This window comes from Neolamprologus multifasciatus, chromosome 11 (assembly GCF_963576455.1).
Source record: "Neolamprologus multifasciatus chromosome 11, fNeoMul1.2, whole genome shotgun sequence".
NCBI lineage: Eukaryota > Metazoa > Chordata > Actinopteri > Cichliformes > Cichlidae > Neolamprologus > Neolamprologus multifasciatus.
In genome coordinates, this window is record NC_140449.1 from 10,405,138 (window position 1) to 10,432,566 (window position 27,429).

At 41.6% G+C, this 27,429-nt stretch overlaps 1 protein-coding gene across 1 annotated transcript in view; it reads left to right on the forward strand.

Annotated features, from left to right (window-relative positions):
- Positions 1–7,741: 7,741 nt before the first annotated feature.
- adamts16 (ADAM metallopeptidase with thrombospondin type 1 motif, 16) overlaps positions 7,742–27,429 on the forward strand; it is a 56,791-nt gene continuing 37,103 nt past the window's right edge. The window contains exons 1-4 of the mRNA XM_085177773.1: positions 7,742–8,094; positions 8,203–8,293; positions 11,330–11,688; positions 21,948–22,305. Coding sequence (XP_085033899.1) covers positions 8,008–8,094; positions 8,203–8,293; positions 11,330–11,688; positions 21,948–22,305 — 895 coding nt within the window. The 5' untranslated portion in view covers positions 7,742–8,007. The remainder of the gene's footprint in view (positions 8,095–8,202; positions 8,294–11,329; positions 11,689–21,947; positions 22,306–27,429) is intronic.

Consider the following 27,429-nt stretch of genomic DNA (forward strand, 5'->3'; position numbering starts at 1 on the left):
AATTTGCTGGCACTTTGTGCCAACAAGGGAACTTCTAATCCATATCATCTAATTCACACAATGTGGGTTTGAGTAGCACTTTGGTGTTACTGATTTGTTTGAATTTATGGTGCAAAAGCACTTTAATTGAAAGCATGTGACTAACAGGTCTGCATGCAATGATCCATTTAACATTTTAAATGTAACTGACTCATCAAACTCAGAACTAGTATCGGTAAACTAACATCTGCAAGATCCGAGCAGCTACACTTACTCCAACTAATAAAAAAGGCCAAGTATTTTCTTTTGGAATCTTTCAAACTAATTTTGTGTCTCAAGAAAGAGCATCATTCTAAACATTATCCTGACTAAGCTATTTCATCTAATTCAGTTAAAAACTTCGGTTTGGTTGACTTACACTGGTACCTGGAAACTCCTGAGGTTTAATGAATGGTGCTATGGTAGCAACTAAATAAGCTGACACAGGCTGTATCTCAGTAGGAGCAAGATATTTAGCACTCTCTGTAAAAATGAAGAGTGAAGTAGTCGTGTCTGTCAAGACAGTAAGAATACTTATCTGAAAGTCTTTGTTATACCCATTAAAATAGAAACGCTGGACCTCTTCATTGCATGATCTACAACATAAAAACAGCTATATTGGCAGCTTTTGTGAATTCTTCTCCACTCTGTAAGCATTTCACACACATGAAGTTTGAGCTAAATGAAGACATTTATTCTTTTTCTCATCTTCTTGCCAGCAGGTCAAGTTCCACACCACTCTGGACACTGGCGAGGTTGTGTGGCACAGAAACTCTTGCCCAGACATCAGTTCCCACAGGATGAAACCCCGCCACCAGTTTGCAGACATGCAAATGTTTGAGTGAGAGAGACACTTTCCTTTGGGTCTGGCACTGTAAAATGGAGCTACTGTAGTGCAGTGCAGAAGGTGAGACTCACTGTGTGCTCCTGAAACAGGCATCGCATTTATTTAGCATTTTATGCAAGAATCGAGCAATTCAGAGAATAATAGCTTTCAATGGAAATGGCTAATATTACTCCTTTTGTACACATGCATAGCATCACCTCTGATAAAGCCCTGCAAACAGGCTAGTTTTCATCTGCCATTGCTGATAGTAAGTGTAGAAATCCTTTTTTCATCCCAGCATGAAAGCAGTTTCATAGAGCAGGGCTGCTTACACAACACAGAGGTGATGAACCTTAGCAGGCTCTCACCCCTGCAGAGTGTCATAAGACTGGCTACTTTGTTTTTATGTTTCACCCTTCCAGAGATGCTCTTTCTGCCCCACTGATCACATACAGCATATTACCAATAATTAGTGCAATTCATTGGCCCTTCATTTTTATCTTGGACTCTTAATACCAGTGAGAGAAACAGGAGGATGTAGGTGACCGACATGGAAGTTTCCCCTTTTTTTTTGAAAATATGAACTGTACAGTTAAAAAATAATTATCAGCAAGAGGTAATATGGCTCGAGAAGCACCTTTTAAAAAGAGTTGAGGTCTTTAAAAAAGGTCTGTGCATGCTGTAAGTTGCTGCTGTGCACCTCAGATGTTTATCTCGTTTATGCCCAGCAGTTGTCTTCATTACTTACATACTAGAGTGGGAAACTGTGACTCCAACCATTAACTCTGCTAGTGGTGTAATTAAAGTGCTCAGAGCATAACCATTATTTTAATAGGACACTTGTTGCAGACGAAAATGTGCAGCTGATTGGATTAATAACCTACGCTACTCCTTGATAGCAATAGATCAACATGATGATTGCTACTATAAATCTGATTAATCAAGAACATGTCAGCTCCGTCCAGGATCATGATCCGGCACGAACTGTAGCTGCTCACATGATCAAACATGGTCGGAGCAGGACCTCCCATGCTGCAAAACTTCTAGGGCCAACTGATGTAAAGCAATGACAGCACAATAACTACACTAATCAGTGGTTATTATGAAGACTAATTCTTGAGTCACTCAGCCATGTCCCATACATTATCTAGTTCAGTGGAAGCTTTTGAAGAGGGTAAGAGGTTGGAAAAGTACATTAACATATCCCAAGTGCAACTTTCCACCGGAGTGCTGCTGAGTCTAATAGTACTGCATGGTACTTTAAATGAATGCTGCTGTTGCAAACATAAAATATGGAGAAATGTGCATGGACTGTTTTTAGTCTATTTTTTATAGTGAGTAAGACTGTTGTAAAGAAGTATGGCAAAACATGTTGCTTTCCTAAAATAGTGCAGAGGACGGCACACACTGTATACTGCCGCTGATGTGAAAACAGATATTTTATCATGGTATGCTTTTTAAACGGTTTACAACTGTAACTGATCAGGATTATGAAGAGCTCAGGCCGGAGTGATTATAAGTAGTTAAATTCAAGAGAAAGCATATGGGGCTATCATTGCAGCTGAATGTTGGAATCTGATGTGTTGATAAATTACATTGTACAGCATTATTTAAAGAACTTGTAAGATTCAGTATGACTGAAACAACTGTAAGACAAAACTGTGGCATGAAAATGTACCTCACATGTCTGCACAACGTAGCCAAACTGGCATTTCGTCTTAATGGAACTGCTCAAAAAAATTAGGGGAACATTTTTCAATCAGAGTACAGCATCTAGTTAGTTAAACTTCTCAGATATTATCTGGTCAGTTAAGTAGCAGAGGGGGGTTTAATCTACTTCAGCTGCTTTGGGGTTCATGAAATTAACAACAGGAGCACCAGAGGGGCAACAATGAGAAACAGGAATGGTTTTACAGGTGGAGGCCACTGACATTTTTTCCCCAACCTCATCTTTTCTGACTGTTTTTTCACTAGTTTTGCATTTGGCTAGGGTGAGTGTCACTACTAGCACATACCTGGACTCTTTAGAGGTTACAAAGGTACTCCAACTCTTCCAGGACAGTACATCAATACGTGCTATTGCCGGAAGGTTTGCTGTGTTTGCTCTCTCTTAAGCATGGAGGAGAATCAGAGAGGTGGCAGTTACTCTAGGAGAGCTAGACAGGGCCATAGAAGTTCCTTAATCCATCAGCAGTACCAGCATCTGCTCCTTTGTGTAAGCAGGAACAGGAAAAACACTGCCAGAAATACAAAATAACCTTCAGCAGGCCACTGGTGTGAGTGTCTCTGACCAAGCAATCAGAAAGAGACTTCATGAGGGTGGCCCGGGGAGTCGGCATCCTCTAGTGAGCCAAGTGCTCCCTGCCCGGCACCGTGGAGCCCGGGTGGCATTTGCCAGAATTGGCAGGCCCACCATGGGCACCCTGTGTTTTTCACAGATGACGGTACGTTCACCCCAAGTGACAGACAGAAAAGGGTCTGGAGAAGCTGTGGAGAGCATTATGTTGCCTGTAACATCATTCACTGATCTACCACCAACATTGGTGAATCAGTGATGGTCTGAAGAGGCATATCCATAGAGGGACACCAGACCTCTAGGGGCTAGTCAGCATTTAGACAACCTTTTGCACTCACATTTACACTTATGTGTAATTTAGAATCACCAATTTACCTTAGCCCTCTAACTGCATGTCTTTGGGAGGAAGCTAGGGTACCCAGAAAGAACCCACGCAAGCACAGGAAGAACACACAGAAAGGCCCCAGCCTGATGGTGGAGTCAAACTCAGGACTGTGCTGCCGAGCTGTTAGTCCAGTACAAAAATAGTAGCAAACCTACGATTACCAGGCTCAATACACAATTTTCTTTGTATTTTTGCCCTTGACGGGTTAAACCACAACAAATAGCAATAGCATACATGTGGTGTGTGTATGCTTGTATGACCCCAGTGATTTTCCTGTCATTTGAAGTCTTGTGTGATCTTGTTTTGTGAGTCGAGGCAACTAACCACTCATGCTAGATTGTATCACGTCATCTCAACAGCAATAAATTAAGTTGTTGAATTTCATGCATTGATATTCAGAATGACTGTTTTTCTAGGTGAAATCTGATTTCTTTTGTAGTGTTGCTTTATGATTTTAAGCAGTGTATATTATTCTCACTTCTTACAAAAGGTGTAGTTTTAAAAAAAGAACAATTTTTACTTTTAAAATATACAAAAAGAAGATCAGTGAGGTTCAGCAGTGAATCCAAAGCCAAAAACAGTGATGCATCCAAGGTGTTTGGATTGTACTAGACAAGGTCAGGACAATAGCAGTAAAGACATCTGTATTCTTCGACAGCGGTGCAGAGTTTTTGCAAATTCTGACTAACCCTTCAATCATCTACACTGCCTGGCAACCACCGTCTCCCATTGCTCCGCTCCACCTTCATCTCCGTTTCCCACCTCCCTTTACTCTTGCTCCGTGTCAGTTCCCATCAACCTACCCCTCTGTGATGCGCTGAGAGGAATTCTACAGCTGCTGTCAGCGTATTGTGCACGCAAACACACAAAGACCCAAACACATAAGTACATCCATACATGCGTGAACAGACTCACACTAACGTACAAAGACACATATGCACATAAATCACACGAGAGCATGCACACAAAATCACATATGCTTACCACAAGCGTAGTCTGCTCTCACCAGACACGCACGCAGACCTTGATGACAGCTAATTATAGGCAGCTGCTATCTGCTTTAGCTGTTGAAATGATCGATCCTTAGGAGAAGAGTAGGTGTTTAGTTATTTTGGGGTGTTTTTGGTTTACTCGTGATGATGTGCTAATCCTACCTGGCATGATTGTCTGCCAGTGATATTTTTTCCAAGTAGGAAGTAGACAAACAAATGAGAGGAACTGACGGCTGATGCTCAGTGGTATCAGACATCTTCTGGAAATTCTACTCATTCTGTGCTGCTGAAGCAGTAAAGATGCTCTTTGGGATTGTTAAAAATTAATTTTCATACATATTTTAAGCAGTTAATGTCTTCTTTTGGGGCTCTGTCAGTGTCCCTTGTTCACATATAACCTTCAAAGAAGTCAAAAACAAGCTGTGCATCTGGAATGCGGCTGTTGTTTAATCAGCATCTTTCTGCAATTTGACTTTCTTCTGTATTCAGCCTCACCAAGTTCAGAAAACGTTGGAGAAAGTTTGTCCATCTTGCAATTCAAATATTTTTCCTCTTTGTATCTAGATGCACTTACACAGGTAAACAAGTGTGACTAGACCTCAGATACTAAAATCACGTGTCACGACGTAAGCACGACATAAAAAAGGTTGCCTTTGGTCTCACTGAATAACTTTGATCACAATTTAGATCATCTGTCGAAGGCCAAGGTATTCCAAATGGCCGGGTTTTTGCTACAGGCAAACTTTAGATTTCCTCTAATTTTCTCTTTTGGACAGCAAAGACTTTTTCCTGGCAAACTTCCCACACGGGTCAAATTTTTAAAATCTTTTTCTAACTGTACATGCATGCACTTTGATGCTAACACTTGTAAGATTCTTAAAAATCCTGTAATGAAATTTGGGGTGGGGGAGTGTGGAGACTTCTTGTGGGTTCTAAGCCACCTACTGCTAGACTGAAGCTTTAATCATGGCATTTAATCTGGATTAAATCGTGGATTTGAAGGCATTGTATATATATGAAAGTATTCTTACATTTAACCTGTGTTTAACCTGTTTTTATTTACTTCAATAATGTGCAAAATGTTAATTTCCAACAATAACCATGATTGATGTTCTTATTTTTCACTGCACTGTATATTTTAGACTATGTGCTGGAGTGAGTTCCCTTTATGTGTCAGTTCTCTGCCTTTGTACATCCACAGATGTTATTGAAGACAGACAGTAGGGCTTTAAGCCAAGCTGATTGAGACAGGAAGACAGAAGAACAAGCACTCAGACGTGCAGGCAGACAGAGAGGCCTACAGGAGCTCACAGGTTCGGGGGTCAAAACACTCACAGCACTTGGTGTATGTACAGGAGCTTTCTTTTTTCAGCTCCGTCAAACAATACAGACAACAAACAATTATTTCTCAGTCTGCCAGTTTGATCTGCCCACCCGCGCATCCCACAGTGAAGCATCCTGCCGTACATCCCAACAAAAGGCTGTCAAACGCCTTCGGGGGCCAAAGGTGTGGCAACTTTCCAGTCAGCTGTGAAGATCTGCACTTGCTGAACAAATATGAATCATTTGCTCACACAGATGTATAAGAGCAGCACATTTTCCATACATTCACGTGATGCCAGACACACAGATGCAGAGTGAGTATTGGATTGCTGCGAGTGCACACATGTGTCTGAGCAAGGGGTCTGTGTAATAATGTAGAACGGGGAGGAGGAGGACGAGGAGGGGTGCTTGCAGTGTCAGCTGCTGTTGTAAAGCACAGATTTCCTGAACCTCCAAACATATGGTAAGAATTGTATTCATGACGGCATTTTATCACTGATTAAACCCAGGATTGGCAAACAGAGGCAGAAATCTGGAAGTGGGTACTGTATATGTATCGGTTTTATAGGCTTAGAACATATTACTCTCAGAATGAAAATGTTCATGCATTTGCTTATCCTGCTTCCTATCTGTAGGGGACTATGGTTCAGGAGAAAGTTAGTTGTTGGTCACTGATTTCTAACTCACTGATTAACGTTCTGACGTTCAGAACAAATTAATCTGTCACACATGACAGCTATCACTAATGCAACATGACACAGGCCATCTGGAAGATTCATCAAACACTTTGCATTCCAGAGGGAAACAAATCCACAAGACCTGGTGTCACAGAGAGCTGAGTTCACTATTGGGTTAGCTTCTGTTCTTCTCTTCCTACCAATTTACCAAAGTAAACTTTCTATCTACTGTGCTCTGCACCTGAACATCAAATCTATATGAGCTTTTAGATGCCAGTGTTTCTGTTACAAAGACCCATGCTATATGTAGTTAAATGCTTCTAAATATAAAGGCATCAAAATATGCCACCATCTGATCTTTCTGCTTTATTAGAAACCATATGCAAAAACACATTTCATCCTCTGTGGACTCTATAAACCCTCTGGCTTGAAGATCACCTTTAATGACTTTCTGATTCAGATGTTTTTTGACTCTGTGCCAAAAAGATCACTCTGTAAACACCACACATTTATTTCCCCTGCCGTACAGCAGAGATCTCATCTGGTTTTTCTTTTAGGATGATAAAATATGTTCGGAATATGAAACAAGTGCTCCCGATGCTTTGGCTCCCACACTCCTGAGCACTTCTATGAATGACTGCAGGGAGTTCAGAAATGTTGGCACGCTGCCTATCAGTGCAGCTGTGGAATATTGGAGAGATGGGGGAATGGCAAGCGGATTAAACGGGGTCAGTGGTTAAATTTCAGACTGTAAACCATCACAAATTACTGATTACCTACTCCGGGGTGTAATCTCTGAATCGCGTTTGGACCACTAGATCCACATGACTGGATTCATATATTCGAACATGACCTGATGGGGGACATAAATAAAAACCATTTTTTGTGTGTTTGTTAAATATCATAGCGACCATGTAAGCTGAGAAGTAGAACATCTCTCAAAGCAGGTGCCAAATGTGATTGGCTACAGGCTGTAGCCTGCTTAGGGTAAGCCCCCCTACACCAGAAAACACTCACACAGAGTTTTGTGCGCAGAGCTCCCTCGTCGGGCTCCCAAGAGAAACATATTCGGACTCTGCGCGATTTTTACAGGAGTCTGCCATTGCCAAGATGAGATGCGGCCTATTTAAGACAATCACATGATTTCGTTGGGAGTCAAAAGGATCCGTGGTGGTCACTGGGTAGAGAGAGAGCGGCAGAGTGAGCGTAGCTATGAGGGAGGGGGAGAGAGAGAGAGGGGGGGGGGGTGTAGGGCTGTCTGAGTGGAAAGAAAGAAAATGACTTGCCGGGAGAGAGGACTGGAGTTCAAGCAGATTGGAACTCCGCATGGAAATGAATGGAGACCAAAGTGGTTAAACTGAAGCCTGCATGCGAATCTCTTTGATGCTTCATTCATCTAAAGCAGAAGTGCTGCCTCCGCTGCTGCTGTTGAACTGTTTTATTTAAGATATCGATACTGCTGGGAGGTGTGTTAAAAGTGATCCACGGACATGAATTTCTTGCGTTTGTCTTGCGCAGCGTGCAGAAACTGGAGACCGTCGTTTTTCCACCTGCTGTGGTTTCTCACCCTGGGCAACGTAAGTCTGCGTGCATGCTGCTCATAAAGTTTTCAGGAACTCAAATAAGCAAGTGCTTTCTGCATAATTACTCAAACAAGTTCATTTGCACTTCTTCTTCTCGCGTAGAGAGTTCTTATGAATGCTGGTGCTGACAGTGCCGAATGTGATCAAGGCGCATCTATTCTGCTACGGTCTCTCAATTTACCTCAAAACACAGGTAGGTTTTAAACAAGAAAAACAGAGGGGGAAAGTGTTGATGTTTTTTTGCCACTGTAATGATGTTTTTGTGGGTTGCTGGTCTGTTTTATGCTTTTCATCTGAATTAAGACAATAAATACTTCTCGCTCGTTCACCCTTAGAGCGGTCAGCAGCATCAAACGGCGCTCACCTGCGTTGTGCGTTACCGCCATTCACCGCTGGGGGGCAACCTGTATCCTGACTCGGAGTCACTAGTTTGTGCATGCTGCAGAGGATCTCAAATTGTGGTCTACAGCAAAATAAGGAATTATTTAATTCTGTAAAAGTCGTTTCACTTATTTCACGTTACATGAAAGGAATTATTTATTAACGTGTCAAGTCAAAACACGTGTCAAGAACAAGAAGGGGGGTGACAAACACACACACACACACACACACACAATAAAAATTGCTCCCAGAGCAATCTAGCTGGGAGAGTGACCAAACTCTTCCTTGAGGATGCAGTGATGCCTGCTTTGTCAATTATTAGTGCCAGCAGTTAAGAGCGAGGCTTTCATCTGCTCTTGTTTTTGTGGATCTAACCCCATGTGGTGTGATGACTCAGCAACTTCTTTGCAGTTCTCTACCAGATCTTTTGTTGTTGTTGTTGTTACCATGAAAGGGCATAAATATGTCTGCATAAATGAACTCTCTGTGAGCACATGTGCGGATGATCTGAAACAGAAAGGAATGGGAAAGCCCTCGCTTGTGTTTTGAGTTAGTGTCATAGGCGGCGCTTCAACAATTACTTCTCCTTGTTAATGTGTCAACATTCATATGTTAGAACGAGTTCATATGCAGAATTCATATTTTCATTCCTTTATCATCTTTAAGCCAAGTTGCCCACTGGCTGAAGACTTCATCAGTGCTAATGGCACTCAGGAGCCACTAAACCAACAAACCAACAACTGCAGGATCTTGTCTCAGCCTTGTCTGTCTCTCTCTTTCTGTGTGCATGTGTGTGTGTGTCTGTGCGTGTGTGTGCATGTGTACTCTGTTCTCGCGGACTCTTTGTTTGTATACTGTCAGACATGGGTCACCGCAGCTGTTTTTTGTGTGAGGGTGGGACAAGCAGTTAACTGGAAGCAAGTGTGTGTCTATGCATTCGGGGGATGTGGACAGAGAAGCAAAGACAGAGAGGACCATTTTCTGGGTTTGCTTAAGAGCTTTGCTTTCCGCATAGAAAATGCTTGAGACTTGGGGCATGTGTTTGCTCTTTGCAGTCCTGTAACTCTGAGATAGATAAGACTGGTGACATGCCAAGGCTTTGCTTCCTGCCTTGGCTGCCTATGCTAAAACTTATGCAGTCGTAGCAAATCAAGGTGCTTTAAATAAATCACCCGCTGCTGAGGACAGGTCGTGCTGTGTGTAGATACACTGAATGACCAAGATGCACCAAAAAGCAGGCATTGGCACAGACAGTGATGACACACAGTCTGCCACCCTGCATGTTTTCCCACTGCCAGAACCTGTCTGTCTCAGTGCTATATATACTCATTGTTAGGTCTTGCTAAAGCAGGTCAGCCTGTACGGTGACTGGGACTGGCCCTTATTGACTGTCCAATGTTGCTGTTATTTCTGTGCACTTTAACCTGAAAAAAGTGACACCGTATCACTTTTGCATGGCTAAACACATTTACAGTGGCCATTCCAGTACTGTGCCAAAATCAGCCATGATGCTATTATGTCTGTTTGCTTCCAGATTACTCTTAAAGCATCAACTGTAAAATGTTTTAAAAAGCTGTGTGACTTAAAACACAACAGCATCAAGTGTCCCTTTTAACTAAGTTCCCAGGACAGTTACAAAAGTTATGGTAAAAATGAAAATAAATAAATAATTAAAAAAAAAAGAATGAGAGCAATCATGCACATTTAACGCAGAGCAATGCATTGGTTAGTGCAGAAAACAAGTCCTCTGTTTGAATCCAGTGTGTGTGGAGTTTGCATGTTCTCCTCGTGTCTGCGTAGGTTCCCGTAAGTTCAACTTCCTGCCACAATCCAAAAGTATGCATGTGGTTAATCTTAATTGTCCTTTCTTAACTGGTTATATCTGTGAATATCCATGTGAATGGTTGTCTGTCTCTGTGTGTCAGCCCTGTGACAGAGTGGTGACCTGTCCAGGATGTACCCTGTATGGATGGATGGATGGATAGATAGATACATCATGCACCATTTCTATATATATTTCAAGTATATGCAAGAGTGAATATGTTCATTTCTTATAAAAGATGTCCCTTAGTCTGTTCTGCCATTCTTACTCCTCAGATGACCTTAAGCAATATTCACTGTCACATGATTTTTCCTCAAAATGAAACTTGGACCAAGGCAAGGAGTCAGTATAAAGTTAGCTACTTTTGATTTGACCTTTTGAGGAAAGCCCGTTAATTCCTATGATCACAGCATGATTAGACTTTTAACTGGACTACAACACGAGGGCTATGACATTCAACCATCTCCCTTTATGACTTGCTGTTATCCAGTTTGAGCTATATAAAAGAAATAGAGTAAAGTACTTGGTCAAACATGATTCACTCTCTACTAAAAGGCCTGGAATTGTCTAGAAAGCTTCCTTTTCTCGTAATCCTCTTTTGACCCCGTCAGCAAAAGTAAATGAGGCAGGCAGAGGGGAGCTAACAAAGAAAAGCAAAAAGCTGTAGTTTTAGACCGTGTTGTAACCAAGGCAGCAGCTGACACAATGTGCAGCAATTCACAATTAATTATGTTGACACAACAAATTAGTATAGATTTACCAAGAGGCTAAACATTTATTTTTTTCATCTGTAAAAATATAGTCTTCTCTCATCACAGTTTAAAACCTCTCAGCAGGCTTTCAGTTGCATAGTTTCAAGTTAAGAAATGTCTTTATATTTAATATGTCCACATTACTAGATTTAGTTGCTTTTTGTGGCTGCCTTTTTTGTGGGTGTTGTGATTGCAATTTTCACTCTGTGTTTCATTTGTCTTTTCACATTTCCCTTTCCTTGCCTCTTCTTCCTTCAACATCCTTTATCTCCAGAATATGCGATTGTATCTCCATATGAGGTCGACCACCAAGGCGTTTACGTCTCTCATGAAATTGCCCACCACCAGCGCAAAAGGCGGCGCAGATCCCTCGCTTCAGACGCAGACTCATCTGCCGCTGAAAGCATCAGCGAAACAGTCCACTTCCGACTCAGAGGCTTGGGGCAGGACTTCCACATGGAGCTGAGGGACGCCTCGGAAAGCCTGATTGCACCTGGCTTCACCATCCAGGTCCTGGGAAAGAATGGCACCAAGAGCCTGAGGGCCTACCATCAGGATGACCTCTGCTTTTACCAAGGGTCACTGAGGTCAAGGGTCAACTCCTCTGTGGCACTATCCACATGCATGGGGATGGTGAGTCAAAAGAAAGATGGGCTGCAGGATGGGTTCTGAAGATAAGAAAGGAAAGTCAGTAAATAATTCAGATAAAGGGTGTGTGTGCATCTGTATCAGTCAAAAAGACTTTACGGTAAATTCATCATAAGTGCATCTCAGGGACATTTTTATATTGCTTAAGTTTTGGCAGCATGTAGGTTTAGCAGTGAGTTCTCTAATTGCACTCAATGACCGAGAAAACAAAACGAGCTTGGGAGCCAAAGAAATTTGGCTCGTCCTGGGACCGCTGATACTATAAACACTGAGTGTCAGAGTTCTTGTCATGGCAAAACCGGGGAGGCAGAAAGAGAGAGGTTATTGAACTTTTTTGGATTTCAACACAAAGTTTGGAATATAGTAACTTAACACCCCGAGAGAAAAGACAGACAGTAAATTCAATTCAATTGCAATTCTTTCATTGTGAGACGCCATACTTTTTGATGAAACATTATGACTCTCGACAGTATGCTTCTATGGCTGTCTTTCACACAGTTCTTGAGTCAGTCCATTGTCTGTCTGGTGTGCAGAGAAAATTGACTTAAATTGACTTAAAAACCCACCGAATAAGTTGGCAAAACATACACAGGAGGTTCTCGTTCCAGCGTGTCATGCATTATTAGTTGTAAGTCGGCTAATGAATAACTAATGGATGGAAAAGCTAAGCTTCATGTTCACATCATGTTTGCTACAAGCCAGGAAAATTCTAAAAATACACATGAGCCAAATATGCCATGACAATGTTTTGATGGTATTTTATCTTTACGTTTAGCACATGGCCATCACATGATGTTTACTACACGGATATAAAAATATTTTTAATATTCCTTCAACAACGAGAAGCACCTTTGCATCATCTTGAAGGCCGCAACGTTTGCAGCTGTCACTGCTTAAAGAGGATTGAAATGGGTGCAAATCCAATCCAGGTGAAATTAAACTCTGAGCACTCTAAAAGCTACACAGACAGTAAGCGGATATCCATATGCAAACTTGAGCAGATTTATTGGTGTTTAAATGATCAGCTGTATTTGTGTGTTTGGTCAGAGTGAAGCGTGGGAAAGAATTACTAACTCGGTATCTGCTCTAGCAGTGTTTGGAAGTAATTTTATTTTTCTTTCTACTCGTTAATGTCTAATAAGTCCATCTTTTTTTTTAGGCATAAAAGTCATTATTATGCAGTTTGGGCTAAAAATGCTGACTGAATCAATCTGAATTAAATCCTCTGGACTAGTTTACGTTCTGTTTAGATTTACTGGCTAAATTCCAGTTGTCGCCCTGGTGGTCCTCCTGTGCTGCATGAACATAAAGAAGAAATTACTGTAATAAGCTCAAGTGAGGTAGTGCCACGCTAAGACCTCAAGTGTTATATTAACCCTCTTAGCAGTCTGGACTAGAGAACAAAGGACTTAATTAATACAAAAACTTACCTACACACTTATTCGTTTTGAAGTCAGCATGTTCTTTACGCTGGCTGCCAGTAGAGTTTAAAATGACCGTACGTACGCACACAGAGCACTAAATCACCAGGCTCGAGATTATTTCTTACAAAATACACTGCTGCTTGCAGTCTTCGTTCGCAGGCTCAGCATGTGTTAGTTGTTTCACACATTTGACTGAAGACTAGTGGAGACAGAGCCTTTCAGCCTGTGGCACTTGTGGCACAAGGCATCGGAACGGTCTACCACTACAGCTATGTTTAGTTGACTCAAACCTTTTTTGTTCAAACAGACTTTCTGTTGAGAATTTTATTGATTTGTTTGGTCTTATTGTTTCTTTTTATTTGCTATTATGCCACTTAATTTCATTATGCATTCTACTCATGTTGTTGTACAGCTGAAGCTTGGTAAAAAGAAGAGAAGTTCTTAAGTGTTCCTCATTTTGTTCTTCATCATCAGTGGAATGCTTCATTTGTCAGCTGACATCCGTTAGTGAATGCATTCAGGCCAGTGGGATATAAGCTTTCATCTGAAAAAAGAAATATTGTTTGAACTTGTTTCTTTTCACAGTTTTACCAAAAGCAAATTCCCCTAAAAAACAGTTTGACCACATTTCACTTAAGCATGGCTTTTAGTGTTTTTAATTAGGCTAAAATAAATTCCATGTTGGTTTGCTGTTTATATTTCATTGTAGGGGACCACTGCTGTGTCTGAGAATTGCCCTCTAAAACTACAGGCAGAGAATGGCACATCTCCAGGGATGCTTCTCTTCTTCTGTGTGTGTGTGTGTCTACATTTTAGAGCAGATCCCAATAAAAGATCCAGCCAAAAGGTCCAGGGTTGCAGAGACTGTAAATGTTGTTCTCACGGCTGAGGCGGGCTAGGACAGACTGGGTCAGGGCATCATTGGGAATTTGGCTTTTTCTGATGTGAAGTTGGAAAGTGCAAAGCAATATCAGCAGGCAAAGGTATTTACATTCTAGGGAAAAGATCAAGCTGGTTACTGATTTTCAAAAAAAGGGAAGAATGCATTTTATTAAGCGCTAAACTGCATATAAGAATTTTTCAGCATACGTTTTAATATTTAACTTCACCACTGTCACACAGTCAGTGTTGATACGTAAGATGAGTTTTTGCACTAAAGACCTACATACCTATAGGGTTAAACTGGCTGTGCATAGTGCCAGTCTTCTAGGGACTTAAGCCATTTACATTGTTACGTTGTGGTGTCAACGTATATGATACCTCAACGGATTTTAATATGAAGATGTTTCGATTGATTTAGCGTTAATATAAGCTTTGGTTATAGTTCACAATTCCTGGACAAGTGTTCAAGTCCAGCCAGTTAATGTAAGTGTGTGCGTGCTACAGATGTTGCATACAACTGGTCAAAACGTCATAACAGAGTTCACTGGACTACTTGAAAGCATATGGGAAACCTTGTACTTTGGCCAGTTTGCTTTACAAAGGAACAGGTAAATATTGACCGGAGCAGCACTGCACCTGGACTCCAAATGTGCAGTGATACAACTTAGATTAGACTCTTTCATCACATTTGTTTGCGCTGTCATTCTTTAAAAAAAAAAAAAAAAAAATGAACACCATCCATCTGTGTTTAGAGTAAGCTGCAGGGTTAGGGTTTCTCCTAACTGATCGACGCCAACAGAAGGATAATGAAAGATCAGAGTGAAAAGGAGTGACATTGACGAAGAATATAAAGGTCGTTGCTCCCTCCCTGGAAGTTTGAAGTGCTAAAATTCTTCTTGCAGGGAGTGTAACATTGTTAAAACCTATTTATAATTTGCCTTTTCAGCTCTCATCTTCTGGCAGCCCATGCAGTTGATGACAGGAGGGTGATCAGCCGTAAAAATCTCTGACTTACAAGCAATGAATTGATGGAATAAAAGTTTCAGGCCAATCCCACTGATCACCTGCCAAAGGGTTTCATACACCAGCACACACACATGGAACAGCCCATCATAAAACAGTTCCTTCTCTGTGTCGACTTTATGCTGCAGCATGATATGCTTTAGTCCTGCTTTTATGGGTATGAGGCTATTGAGGAGTGATATGCAGAAATTGTTCCAATCTGGTAACTTTTTTTCGTCCCTATGCCTACATATGGCATCTTGTGCAATTTTTGGTCCAAACAAAGGGGAAAAAAGATGTTATTCCTGAGGTCTTGAAACAGAAGACAACTGGAGTTCTTTAGGTTTGTGATGACATTTTACCTCTCATCCAAGGTTTCACAGGGATTTCATCCTTAACCCACAGGTGATGGTAATGACCCATGCCTTATTTCACACCTTGAGATGACTCACATGATCAATAGTAGCTCAGTGACCTCAAGACCACTTCCAAAGGAGACAACCCCTTACTAGGGGTAAATAGCCGTTTTAGACTTGTAAAAGCATCCTGGATAAGAGGTGAAACATCTTCATACACCTAAAGAACTCCAGTTGCCTTCTTTTTCAAGATTTGTTGTTTTTTCAATGACTACCGTGACCAGGATGACTAAAAACCTACTCAGACACAAGATGTTTAGCATGCTAGCATGCCGAACTAATATGTTGAACATCGTTATTGTCATCCAGCCTACCTAACAGCAGCTAGTTGACACTGTGAACTCACCAGCATGGTGGCAAAACGTAAAAGAATGTTGTACCTGTAAGCCTCACAGAGCTGCAAGCATGAATCTTATCTGTAAATATGTTGACTTTGAGACTTGGCTGTCTGCAAACCCCATGCTGGAACCTGCTAGCTTAAATTATTGAGTTATTATGACTCAATTTCTCAAATATTTTTTCTGTATACAGCATAGCAGCAGCACTGTACTACCAAAGTAACGACTTGGTCTTATTGTACCCTTTTTGTATGCTTTTTAATGTCCTGCTAATTTGCATCCATGAACATTACATAAGGGTATGCATAATAACCTTTTTTCAACTAGTAACTACTAATCAGCAACTGCTTACTCTCTATACAGTATGTCCTTTTTTCACATCTGTACTTTAGCCCCGTGCTTCACCTACATCTGTATCAGTTTGGCTAATTTAACTCAGACTTGTAAAGCACACCTTCCTTTTGTATCAAAGGGAAATTCTTAATGTCCTGCCACTACAAATCACTTGGAAGGTATGTGTTTTCCACTTGTAAAAGGATGGGTGTGTTTCTTGCCTCGGGGCACGCAGTCATGGTAATAATAGAATGCTGCACATTTCTTCCACCTCTGGGATTTCCAAGCGAATATGAGGGATGGGTCTACTGATGTTAGTGAAGCTTTGAAAAGCACATAGTGTGGTCTTGGCAGGTTGCTATCACCATTTCTCAGTAGATACTGTGCACCCAATGATGTGAGAACAGTTTTATCAAGGCTTCATCATTCATGGTTTCCTCCACCATACCACGGAGATTAAGTAATGAGGACCACCAGTTTGTGTAATCCGTGCTGGATATTTTGGATACAGTGGGAATCTCTAATTCGTAAAGAAATGCGCATTAAACTAAAATATGACCCGAGAGAGCAATTCACAGTTGTTCAGTTAACTCTGTCAACGCAAACCTCACAATCTGAATCCATGCCTTCAGCTGCTGGAAGAGTAGCCATCGTGGAATCAGTGTGGATGACAAATAAAGCATTGCAGCATCATCTCTTGAAGCACTTTGTTCTGTCAAAAGACGGATTGTTTGGAAATGTGAAGCCTTGTGTTTGAGATGCCAAAGTTGCCACGTATTTTTGTTGAGGACAGCAAGGAGGGGTAGAGATAAATAACGACAGAAACATATACAGCCTACAGTCAGGTGCATCTTGTAATGCACTGAGCGCTTCCCCGCCTCATTTCCGTTTTCCTTCTGTTTCTTGCCCGCCTACTCCCCCCCCCCTGTTCTTGTTGCTGCTTGTCTGGATGACTCTGACACAGAGTCCAGCTGTCTGCGCCCTCCCAAGTAGTATTTCAGCATTTTATGACTGCTATTTGCACTTCATACTGCGTACTGTGTAATCCGATGACTTTGGCTATTTAGGAAAGGGACCAGCGTGACCTAATCGCTTAACATAGCAGCCTGCACACACACGCTCACGTACGTATGAAATGAAAGAAAGTGCATGTATATTGTTTGTGCTCAACTCAAAAACTGCATAAAAAAGATAATCTGTTTTTGTCTGTTGGCTGTTAGCTGAGTAACGACATCCTTTAGCTTTGTTTCAATTCATTGCACACACAGTACAACACCTCTGCGTGTCTAGTTTTCTGTCACTGAAACTTGATGTATTCAGTAATATAACACTTAAAATGAAATCAGCATATTTTAGAAGAGCTCACACCCAACAGTTAAATACTGTGGCATCAACATCTGGATTGGATATCTGAAGCACAGGACAAATTACATTGACAGCATTTGTAAAACAATGAGATGCATTGATCTATCCTTCCAGAGAAACAGTCCTTTCAGTCTATGTGACAAAATGCAGATGAGAGGAAACAGGATAATATGTGGAGGAGTGACTCATGGTCCTTTTTATGATGGCGCTCCAGACACAAGCATATTAGCTGCTCATCCCTAACTTGGCTTTGCGATGCTTTTGAAAGAGCTTTTCATGCGTTCATTTAAAATATTAAAGCGACACTGATGATTTTACCCGGGGAAAAAAAGTGAAGTTGCATAGACAAAATATTGAAATGCCATGACATGGCAGCAAGCTACCATGGTCAGCTCCAAAAATCACTTTGTATATGTGTAGACAGATATCTGGGAACCGCTGTGTTACAGCAATGCTGAAAAGACAAACCAGCCAGTATACACAAACTGTAAGATACATTAGTAAAAGAGTAAAAGAGTGAACACTGTCACTTTGAAATGTGGCCATAGCTATCTTGTTGTTCATGCTTGCTGACATGTCTCCAGTGGAAAGCCTTTGGCTTCGGTTGAAATGGCGAACCACTTGCTCTTGAACTGTTTGCTTCATGTATTGTATTGTAAATGCTGTTACAGCGAAGTATCATATGGAAATGTAAACAAAAGTGGAAATTAAAGGTCTTTTCTAACCACATGACTTATAAAGTTGGCAGCATACAGCTGCAAATAAGTCAAATTTAAATAGTGCAGCTATCTTCTCTGTAGATACAGTTCTTTTTGAGACTGAATGTCTGCCAGATTTCCCTGCGCTGTCTAAACTACTGCTATTAGCTATCAAAAGATGTCTGTTTCTATAACAACCACAAGCTAAACAGTCAGTACACATGCCGCAGGTTTAAATCCTATGGTTGATGTTCTCTCACTCAATGGGTTTCCTTTCTTGACTGTCTTGTTCATTGCAATGGATTGACTAAAAATAACCACATACAACAACAACAAAAAAATGATGAAAAGGGATTTTTTTTAAATGTTCGTGGCAGTCTTTCCCCTGTAGAGCTGCTTTACCATATCACCACACTAATGCCCCAGTGTTCAATCCCTGAACCACCACAGAAAAAATAAATACTTAGCATGTGAAGTTCTGATGGTTGGCGGCAGCACAGTTCAGGTCAGAGGCCTCATCGTGACTTGGAACCAATTGTTGACAATTGTCTGTGATTACGCAGCGCCGGGGCGGGTGCCATGTGGAATCACGCACCGGTTGTCACATGTGATATAAGCAACAATCCTGGCTCGGGTATTTCTTGACCGTTGGCGGGCCAGCAATGGTGGAAGGTGGTAACGTTTAGTAAGCCTCTTTCTCACTTCTTTCTTTCCCTCAATAACTGATCACGCACCCTCATCTTTCTGGTATGGAATGTTTTGCTGATGTTAATGCCAGAGAAGGTTTGCAACTTTGCAGTTACTGAGTCACCAGAGCGTTGGCGACTGTTACGCATTTTCCGCTTCAGCATTCGACAACTTTACGTGGTCTGGCTCTTTGCGGCTGTTGCTGTGGTTCCTAAACGCTTCCACTTTGCAAAAATACCACTTAAAGTTGATTGTGGAATATCTAGAAAGGAAGAAGTTTTACAGACTGACTTTTTGCAATGGTGGCTTCCTATTATAGTACCATGCTCGAATTCAGTGAGCTCTTTAAAACGAGCCACAATTTTTTTGCAAAAGCAGATTGCATGGTTAAGTGCTTGACTTTTACACTCGTGGCAATGGGACTGAAAACAGCTGAATTCAAAGACTAAGCAGTCTAGGCCTACATTTTTGTCCATATAGTGTTGCTGTTTGTGGGTAGCTTTCATCTGTGAAACACCAGTTACTGTATAGTGGGAAATGATCATTATCTGAATATGGGACATCTGTAAATAACAACTGCTCTCCTCTGGCTTGAGCATACAACTTGACAGTAGGATTTGAAAAGTACCCCAGCAGCCTGCCCCTCTACCCCATTTTACCATTAATGTCACACTCTAGGAATCATGTGGTCAGTTGGATATATAATTATTTCATTTACCTGTGTTAATATTCATAATTTGATAATATTGCAAGGAATAAGCCATTCTGACAGCTGTAGAACCAATCATGCTAATTACTTCATAAATGCACAGTACTGACAATAACTTTTTTTTACTACAGTATGTGATGAAAGCTGTAAACTGCATGGTCATTGTGGTCATAGCTGACACATCTGTATCGACCTCATAGTTTTCACATGCAAAGCTCAACGCGGTACTTTCCATAGACTCTGCTTCGCTAGTTCTCTGACCTGTATGAAGGGTAAACGGCCCAGGTTGATGAGTGATGATGAAAAGATTGGTTCTGAAGACCTTGTCAGCATGAAAGACATCACTGTTTGAAATTTGCTCCTGCGAGTCTAACTTATTGCTACCAGAGATTCCCCTACTTAGAGATATGGAAACATCTGCAGACATCCACACATGCAGACTTTTGAGTTCCACATTTATGAGCCCTAATTTTCCAGCTGTCTCTCCCACTGTTTTGTCTCACACACAAACTTCCACTTTGTACTGTGTAAGGACTGACATATGCACATACACACACAAAGACACATTAATACACACTCACTACCTCACCACTGCAACTGTGTCACTGTGTCTCTGTTAGCCCGAATCTGACTGCAGGGATGAAGGGCCTCATACTCCACTCACAGTGAAACAAAAAGAAAAAAAAAGCAGTGGCGACTGTAGTCATTTAAACATATTTTAGGGAAATCGTTGTAACTGCCAAGTGCAGTTAAAGTACAAACACTACATGCCAACTGACTGTCATCACAAATGTGGTGCATGTTTAGAGAGACTGAGAGCGAAAAAGAGAGGAAGAGAGCAAGATCTCCAACTGTCTGAATCTGTTGTGTTGATAGAAGTTTACTGAAAAGCTGAATATGAACGCTGAAATGTCTCTTTGACACAGACAGGGATAGAGGGAAACATAAAGCGAGAATAAGGTCAGCTTAAAAAAATATTGTGAATAATTGTCACTGTAAAACGTAGAGATTCAAAAAGGCTTTTGACTCAATTTATCCACTGAGATTAATAACAACATGCAACTGCTACAATTCAGACTGACCCAGTTAGAACATTTATAAATGAAAATTGCTGTGTGCTTAAAATATGTGCAGATATACTGACAGTCATGTGAAAAATAAGCATTTCACAAGATTCTATGCAATTCTTGAAGAACTAAGTACACCCCATTATTAAGTAGCTTGCATAATGACCCTTGGCAGCGGTAACCTGAAGTAATTCTTTAAGACGTTTGTGGAGGAAATTTGGCCTTCTTCTTTACAACTTTATGGGCATTCATTTATGCACATCTTTCTTAAGGTCCTGGACCGTTAAGAAAGGATTTAAACCTTGTTGGGGTCTGGACTTTAACTGTACCACTGCAACACCTTGATTATTTTCTTTTTTAACCACTTTGTTGAAGATTTCCTGCTATGTTTGGGATCTTTACCCTGTTGCATCACCCATTTTGACCTGACCTCCAGGTCAGGAAAGTGCCAGCAATTCAGATTAATTAATTTAATTACTAGCCCCTAACAGCTGGTACTGTACTTACTTTGTACCCACACTTTCTTTCAAAACTTTCTTTTTCAAGTGCCCATATTAATTGGCCTTTTACAAAAGCAACCTGTAACTGAATGTCTAAGTTATGCTGTGGCACCAAAAAAGCACATATTGATCTTCATATTTAGTAAAAGGAAATTGTTGCTGCTGAGGATGTTCATGTCGCCCATTCTCATATTACATGTTGTATTAAAGATGTCACGGGATAAAAAGAGCTGGAAATGGGCTCTTGAGAGCTTCTCTTACATACATGCTGTTTATAGCAGATGCCACCAGCCCATTGGGTTTAAAATCATTCTGTCTGACCAAGTTTGGTTTAGATTTAGGTGAGATAACAGTTGACCCTGAACAGTAAAACAGATGTTAAACATGATGAAACGTGGCCAGTGATTGACCTAAAGAGGTTTAAGGGAGGCGGGTTCAGAGCGACTAAGGGTCAAACATTGACTAATTGCTAAAAGAGGCAGACTGGGCAGCTAAATGAAAAGCTGGCGAAAGTAATTATCGTAACGTTATTATTAAAATATATGACTGCAGCCCTTTGGGCCTTTTTCAGTGGAAAAGAATGTGTGGACTTTTGAGGTTTTAGCGAACAATATTTCATTATTGGGTCACTTTTAAATATTTTTACACAAAAAAGTTGGGAAGAGACCCTCTTTTTTTCAAGATTGTTTGGTCTGAGAATGATTTTTTTTTAGGGTTTTCCATGTGGCTTGAGTGTAGACAACATGGGTGCAACAGTAGATTAGTGCAGCCTAGGCAACAGGTTGTGCTGTAAAGCTAATCAAACTCTCTGTTTTGCCTCTAGTCAGGTTTGATCCAAACACAGGATGCAGAATATTTCTTGAGACCCGTGTCACACGGCTTGGCGCAGATGGAGAACTTCACAGCGCCCTTGGGTCATCAGCCACACATCCTCTATAAGAGAGAAAGGGACTCCCAAACACAGCGGCAACATGTGCTTCAAAAGAGATCCGCTGACAACACAGTGTTTGAACGTCAATACAAGGGACTGCAAAAACAGCATGACAACAATAACAACAACACTCAAGCTGACCTGATAAAACATCATGGAAGTGGCCAACAGCACAATGACCATCGCCATGACAGCGACTACAGACATGGGGAGAAGCAGAAGCAACACTTCTGTGGGAGAAGGAAGAAATGTATGTAAGGGCAATTTCTCCTTCTAATGCTAATGTAACATTGTAGTATTCCTCTTAAGATTTACATGCATTATTGATTCCTGCAACTTCCTATTTGCTTGTTATAATACTTTTAAACCTCTAATAATTCGGTTTACATAGTGTTTATTAAAATCAATTTCACCTTAACCCTGAAACTGCAAAGAAATTGCAAGCACTGCTAACGTAACAATGTCTCTTGACTATAGGGGTCATAGATCATTATGTGTCAACTAGCCAAATCTCACTGGTATTTGGGTTTTCACGGTCAAACAGAAAGTAACAGCACCACTAAACTTTCATTTTTATTTCATTTTAAGTGCTTAATCTGGTAGGCTAGTGTTGTGGAAGTTTTTCCACTTAAATAAAGCCTGCAGACGAGCGGTGAGCGGTAGCTAACATTCTTTTATTTCCAAGCACACACAAAGAACATACAACCAAGCTTGTGGAGCCCCATGGCCGCGGGACCGACGGTCAGCAGAGTCTCACTGAGCCAAAGTCAACCTCTCAGTTAAATACCTTCTCCAGGAACAAAAGGCAGTACACAGCTGTTTCACACCTTAAGGTTCACACTCCCTTGCTACTTCCCAGAGTCCTCAAGAGACAAAAGACTGGTCCTCTGGAGTTCCTGTTTCCCCAACATCTTTGCTACACCCCCTACCATTTGTCTCAAGTATGAGTGTCAGACATGTTAAAACAATGAAATAATGTGATTAATACCTTAGTGAAAGAAATTCCTCTACAATCCCACCCTTTGATTCTAAAATCAAGAATCACATTAAAACCAGAATTTCTTTCCTGACATTCTGTATATTACATCAACATTATTGTACACTTAAAGGAGTTTCACACTGTGTATCCTCACTTCACTGTTCTCCCACCACCCTTTGTTCATCTTTAATCTTCCCCACAATCTAAGCTCTCACATGCAAATGGAAACAACAATGATACAGAGGAAAGGTCTTCTCCAGAGTGTCAAAGTACTTTGCATGGCAAAGTGAAACAGCATTAGGTGGTCAGTCTCTGTCACAGTTATGGCTCCTGGTGTCTGTGCCATTTACAGAGTCATAATTCCAACGCTGATCTTCCTTGCGCTGTCACTTTTGGAGCTTGGCACGCTCTCTCCATCCATCGATTTCTGTTCCAACGCAGCTGTAGATTTAAGGCAGAGCACGTCGTACACCTTAGTTGTCTTCCTCAGCGTCAACGTCGAAACTCTTTCATTTTATTTTAAGATTTTGCTGTTCAAAATCTCCTCATGACAATCCTTTGGAAGCCCACTGTCGTTTGTCTGTTGTCCTGCAGATGGTCCCTGCTTCTCAGTGGTCCTCTTGAAGCGTTCTCTCCTAGTCATAGTTTGCATCTGCGCCTCAGTCAATCCTTCCATATCCTTCATGTCACGGTTCCTGCAATTTAAAAATGAAAACTTCCCCGGAAAAACCTATTTTGCCCTATGTTAGCTTAGCACAATTAGACATACACAATAAAGTTGTGCATTGTCTCTTAAAAATTCTCAAGGCTTCTCCCCTGAAGTAGCTTCACTCCAGGCCCTGTTGTAAGAAAAAACATTAGCCAGTGGTGTGTCCTGCTGTAAATCATGTGATTAGATCATATGATTAGCCCTCTGCTGTGGAAAAAGTGATATAGATGTTAGCGCAGCGCGTCTGTATGCACACTTTCTCACAGTGACCTCTGCACTGTAAACAATACAAGGTCATGAATAACGCACCCCTGGTAAATTCACAAAGACACAGAAAGTGGCAATTAAAAGGTTAAGTCAGCACGGCTCAAAAGCCCATGCAACCCAGGATGTTGCTGTCACCTTTCTGCTCCTGTAACAAAGAAACATACATATATACATCCACCCTTTTGTCTCTCTGGGTGGAGGTGCAATCTTGCATATTGGTGTCAAGTCAGTCAAGTTTTTGTCAGTCCAGTCAATCCCGTGTTTATTGCTGATAGCAGAACCTCTTGTGTCGCAATAAGTTTCTACTGCCAGCAATGACGTCATTTCAAAAAAAAGAAAAAGAAAGAATTTAGACTGGATTACCTCGCTGAATCCTTTTTGCCAGGGACTTGTTTTCTGATTGTCCCAAATAAGTGGCTTTCTCCCGAGCCCATTTTAATTTTGGAGAAGCTCACTTGCGATTGTTCAACATGTTGTGTAGCGCTTTCGTTTCTGATCTTGCAGGCCTGCTTGAAAAAGAGAAAATTGCCAAACAAAAATCTCAGTGCACTGTTAAAAATCAAAAATATGAAGGCCTCTTTTAGAAGTTGTCTAAGCATACTCCCTTAGAATGATAGATCAAAACAACTAATTGCCAGGTTCAAAGTGGTACCAAAGGAAAATGCATCAGTAAATCTCCAAAACTTTCATCCACCAGTCACACACCTCACACAACAGCAATATTCTATTAGAAAATGAGTTTTTGTTTTCCCCATGTACCCAGATGTGTGTCACGATAAGACCTCCCTCACACATCAGAAACCAGAAACTCAATAATCTATTAGTCCCCACTCATCTGACCCTCCCGCAGCACTCTGTTCACCGCTGATTCAATCATCCTTCCCCAAAAATAACACTAGTTCACTAGTCTATGTATCACTGCTTAACCTACTAAACTAACCGGACAAGATGATGGTAACAGAAATGCATGCTTAAAATGCTATTTGGTCTTCATGAGCTTCATTGCATGTGTGTTTGTGTTAGTAGGATTAATGCATTTTTCTGTTTGTGTTATTTTTTGTGTACCTCTCCTCTTTGCGGTGCTCCAGACACTTCTCAATTCTCCACGCAAGGCAGTCGTTTTTCCTTCCCAGTTTCCTAAACCCAAATTTTATTCCCACACTACAACAGCATTCCTCCATGTTGTCCCCTTCTCCTTTGACTGTGGTCTCATCTCATCTCTCCCCCTTGCAGCAGTCCAGTGAGAGTCAGTTGTCTTTCAGCTTTGTCCTGTGTTTTCCACCGTCTCATTTTGCCATTTTTGCGCTGAAAGTGGCAAATGTCCAACTCAAGCAGTCTTTTCAAAAGTCAATTCACACAGTGAAGTTGCAGCTCCTTGGAAATGCACATCCATCCATTCAGTCATGATGATGCCATTTTTCTCCTTACTGTCGCTGTCTTGCACAGCTGTTGCTGCTGGACCTTTTCTTCACTGCTCAGGATGCTGCTGTGAGCTCTCGAGATCCATCTCGTTGTTCTGGAACTGCATTTCTTGTCTTCAGGGAGAGATTCTTGGAGCTTGTGTTCTCAGGGTGACAAACACGTGGAAGTTAAGCTGTAAAACAATTTAGCCAAAGCTTGGCTTGAGTGTTTCTAATGGTGTTAACCTATAATTTTCTTCCGACTGCTGCACGTGGAAAATTGATCCAGGTCTGTTCTTCACCTGCAAGTGACACACTGAGACATTTTGATCATTCTTCTCATTGCTTAAAACAACACCTCTCCCCTCTCTGGTTCTGAATTCCCTTTTCTTAAAAACCCAGAGAGATTGTAGTTGTTCTACGTTGAAAAACACCAAACCCTCTTCCTATTTGCTTATTTTATCAACAATTCTGCTAAAAAAAAATTTTCGTGTGTGTCCACCCTAGGGGAGCTGGTGGCCTGCAGTACCACCTTCTCCCTCTAGTTGGAAACAACTGTTACACACATTTCTACACTCCTCTCTCTTTTTTTTTTTTTTTTTGTTTTTGTTCCCCATTTTCAACATTTTGAAACCCCATTTCTCACTGTTTTTACACACACATCAACGTTTCCCACACAACCATTCTCTGCAATCTTACACACTACACATTTACTCAATTCTTACCACAGTCACGTATTGAGTTTTGTCTCTGGCCGCCTGGTGGAAGGCCTGCCGCTTTACTGGATCCAGTTTCCCTTTACATTCAGAGCGTCCTCTGCAATGGCCTTCTTCCCTTACCGGCAGAAAAGTGCTAAAATACCGTCATTTCACACACTGTAGTACGCAGAAATGATTCCCGACAGTGTACCTGAACCGCCGTTCCTGTGGCGTACTTGGACCGAACACAGGTCTGGGCCGGCTTCTCCCCAACTGCGTGTTCGAGCCACTGTCCTTGTGATGAGCCGTTCCCAACACAAGCCTGGGGCCTCAAACCGCCAGGATTTTCCCCGACAGTGTACCTGAGTCGCTGTCCCTGTGACGTACTTGGACTGAACACAGGTCTGGGCCGGCTTCTCCCCAACAACGTGCGCGAGCCACTGTCCTTGTGATGAGCCGTACCCAACACAAGCCTGGGGTCTCAAACCGCCAGGATTTTCCCTCCGGAGACTCGAACTCCGGAGTCGGCCAGCGTTCTCCCCCTCGGCCAGACAAAAAACTCTCCATGACTGTATACAAGTTAGCTACAACTCACCCATCTGCAGAAGTCCCCTCAAAATCGATGATCTCGGTGGTGACTGAAACACACGGCTCCGTGACTCCTCCATTTCCTTCGCTTCAACAGCTGGTAGGACAAAGGTACCTTTTCCCTCAGGGGTGATCAGCCCGTCCACGGAACCGTTGTTCAGCGACCACACGGACCACCCTGCTCGCAGCGCCAATTTGTTGTGGAAGTTTTTCCACTTAAATAAAGTCTGCAGACGAGCGGTGAGCGGTAGCTAACATTCTTTTATTTCCAAGCACACACAAAGAACATACAACCAAGCTTGTGGAGCCCCATGGCCGCGGGACCGACGGTCAGCAGAGTCTCACTGAGCCAAAGTCAACCTCTCAGTTAAATACCTTCTCCAGGAACAAAAGGCAGTACACAGCTGTTTCACACCTTAAGGTTCACACTCCCTTGCTACTTCCCAGAGTCCTCAAGAGACAAAAGACTGGTCCTCTGGAGTTCCTGTTTCCCCAACATCTTTGCTACACCCCCTACCATTTGTCTCAAGTATGAGTGTCAGACATGTTAAAACAATGAAATAATGTGATTAATACCTTAGTGAAAGAAATTCCTCTACACTAGGTAAAGTTTTTAACAACGAGGTGGCTCTTATTGCCAACTAAAGTCAGCCTCATAAATCCTCTTCTTCGTGGATGGCTAGGCGCTGCTAGATTATAATAGATAGAGTAACAGCTGTACCAAACAAACTAT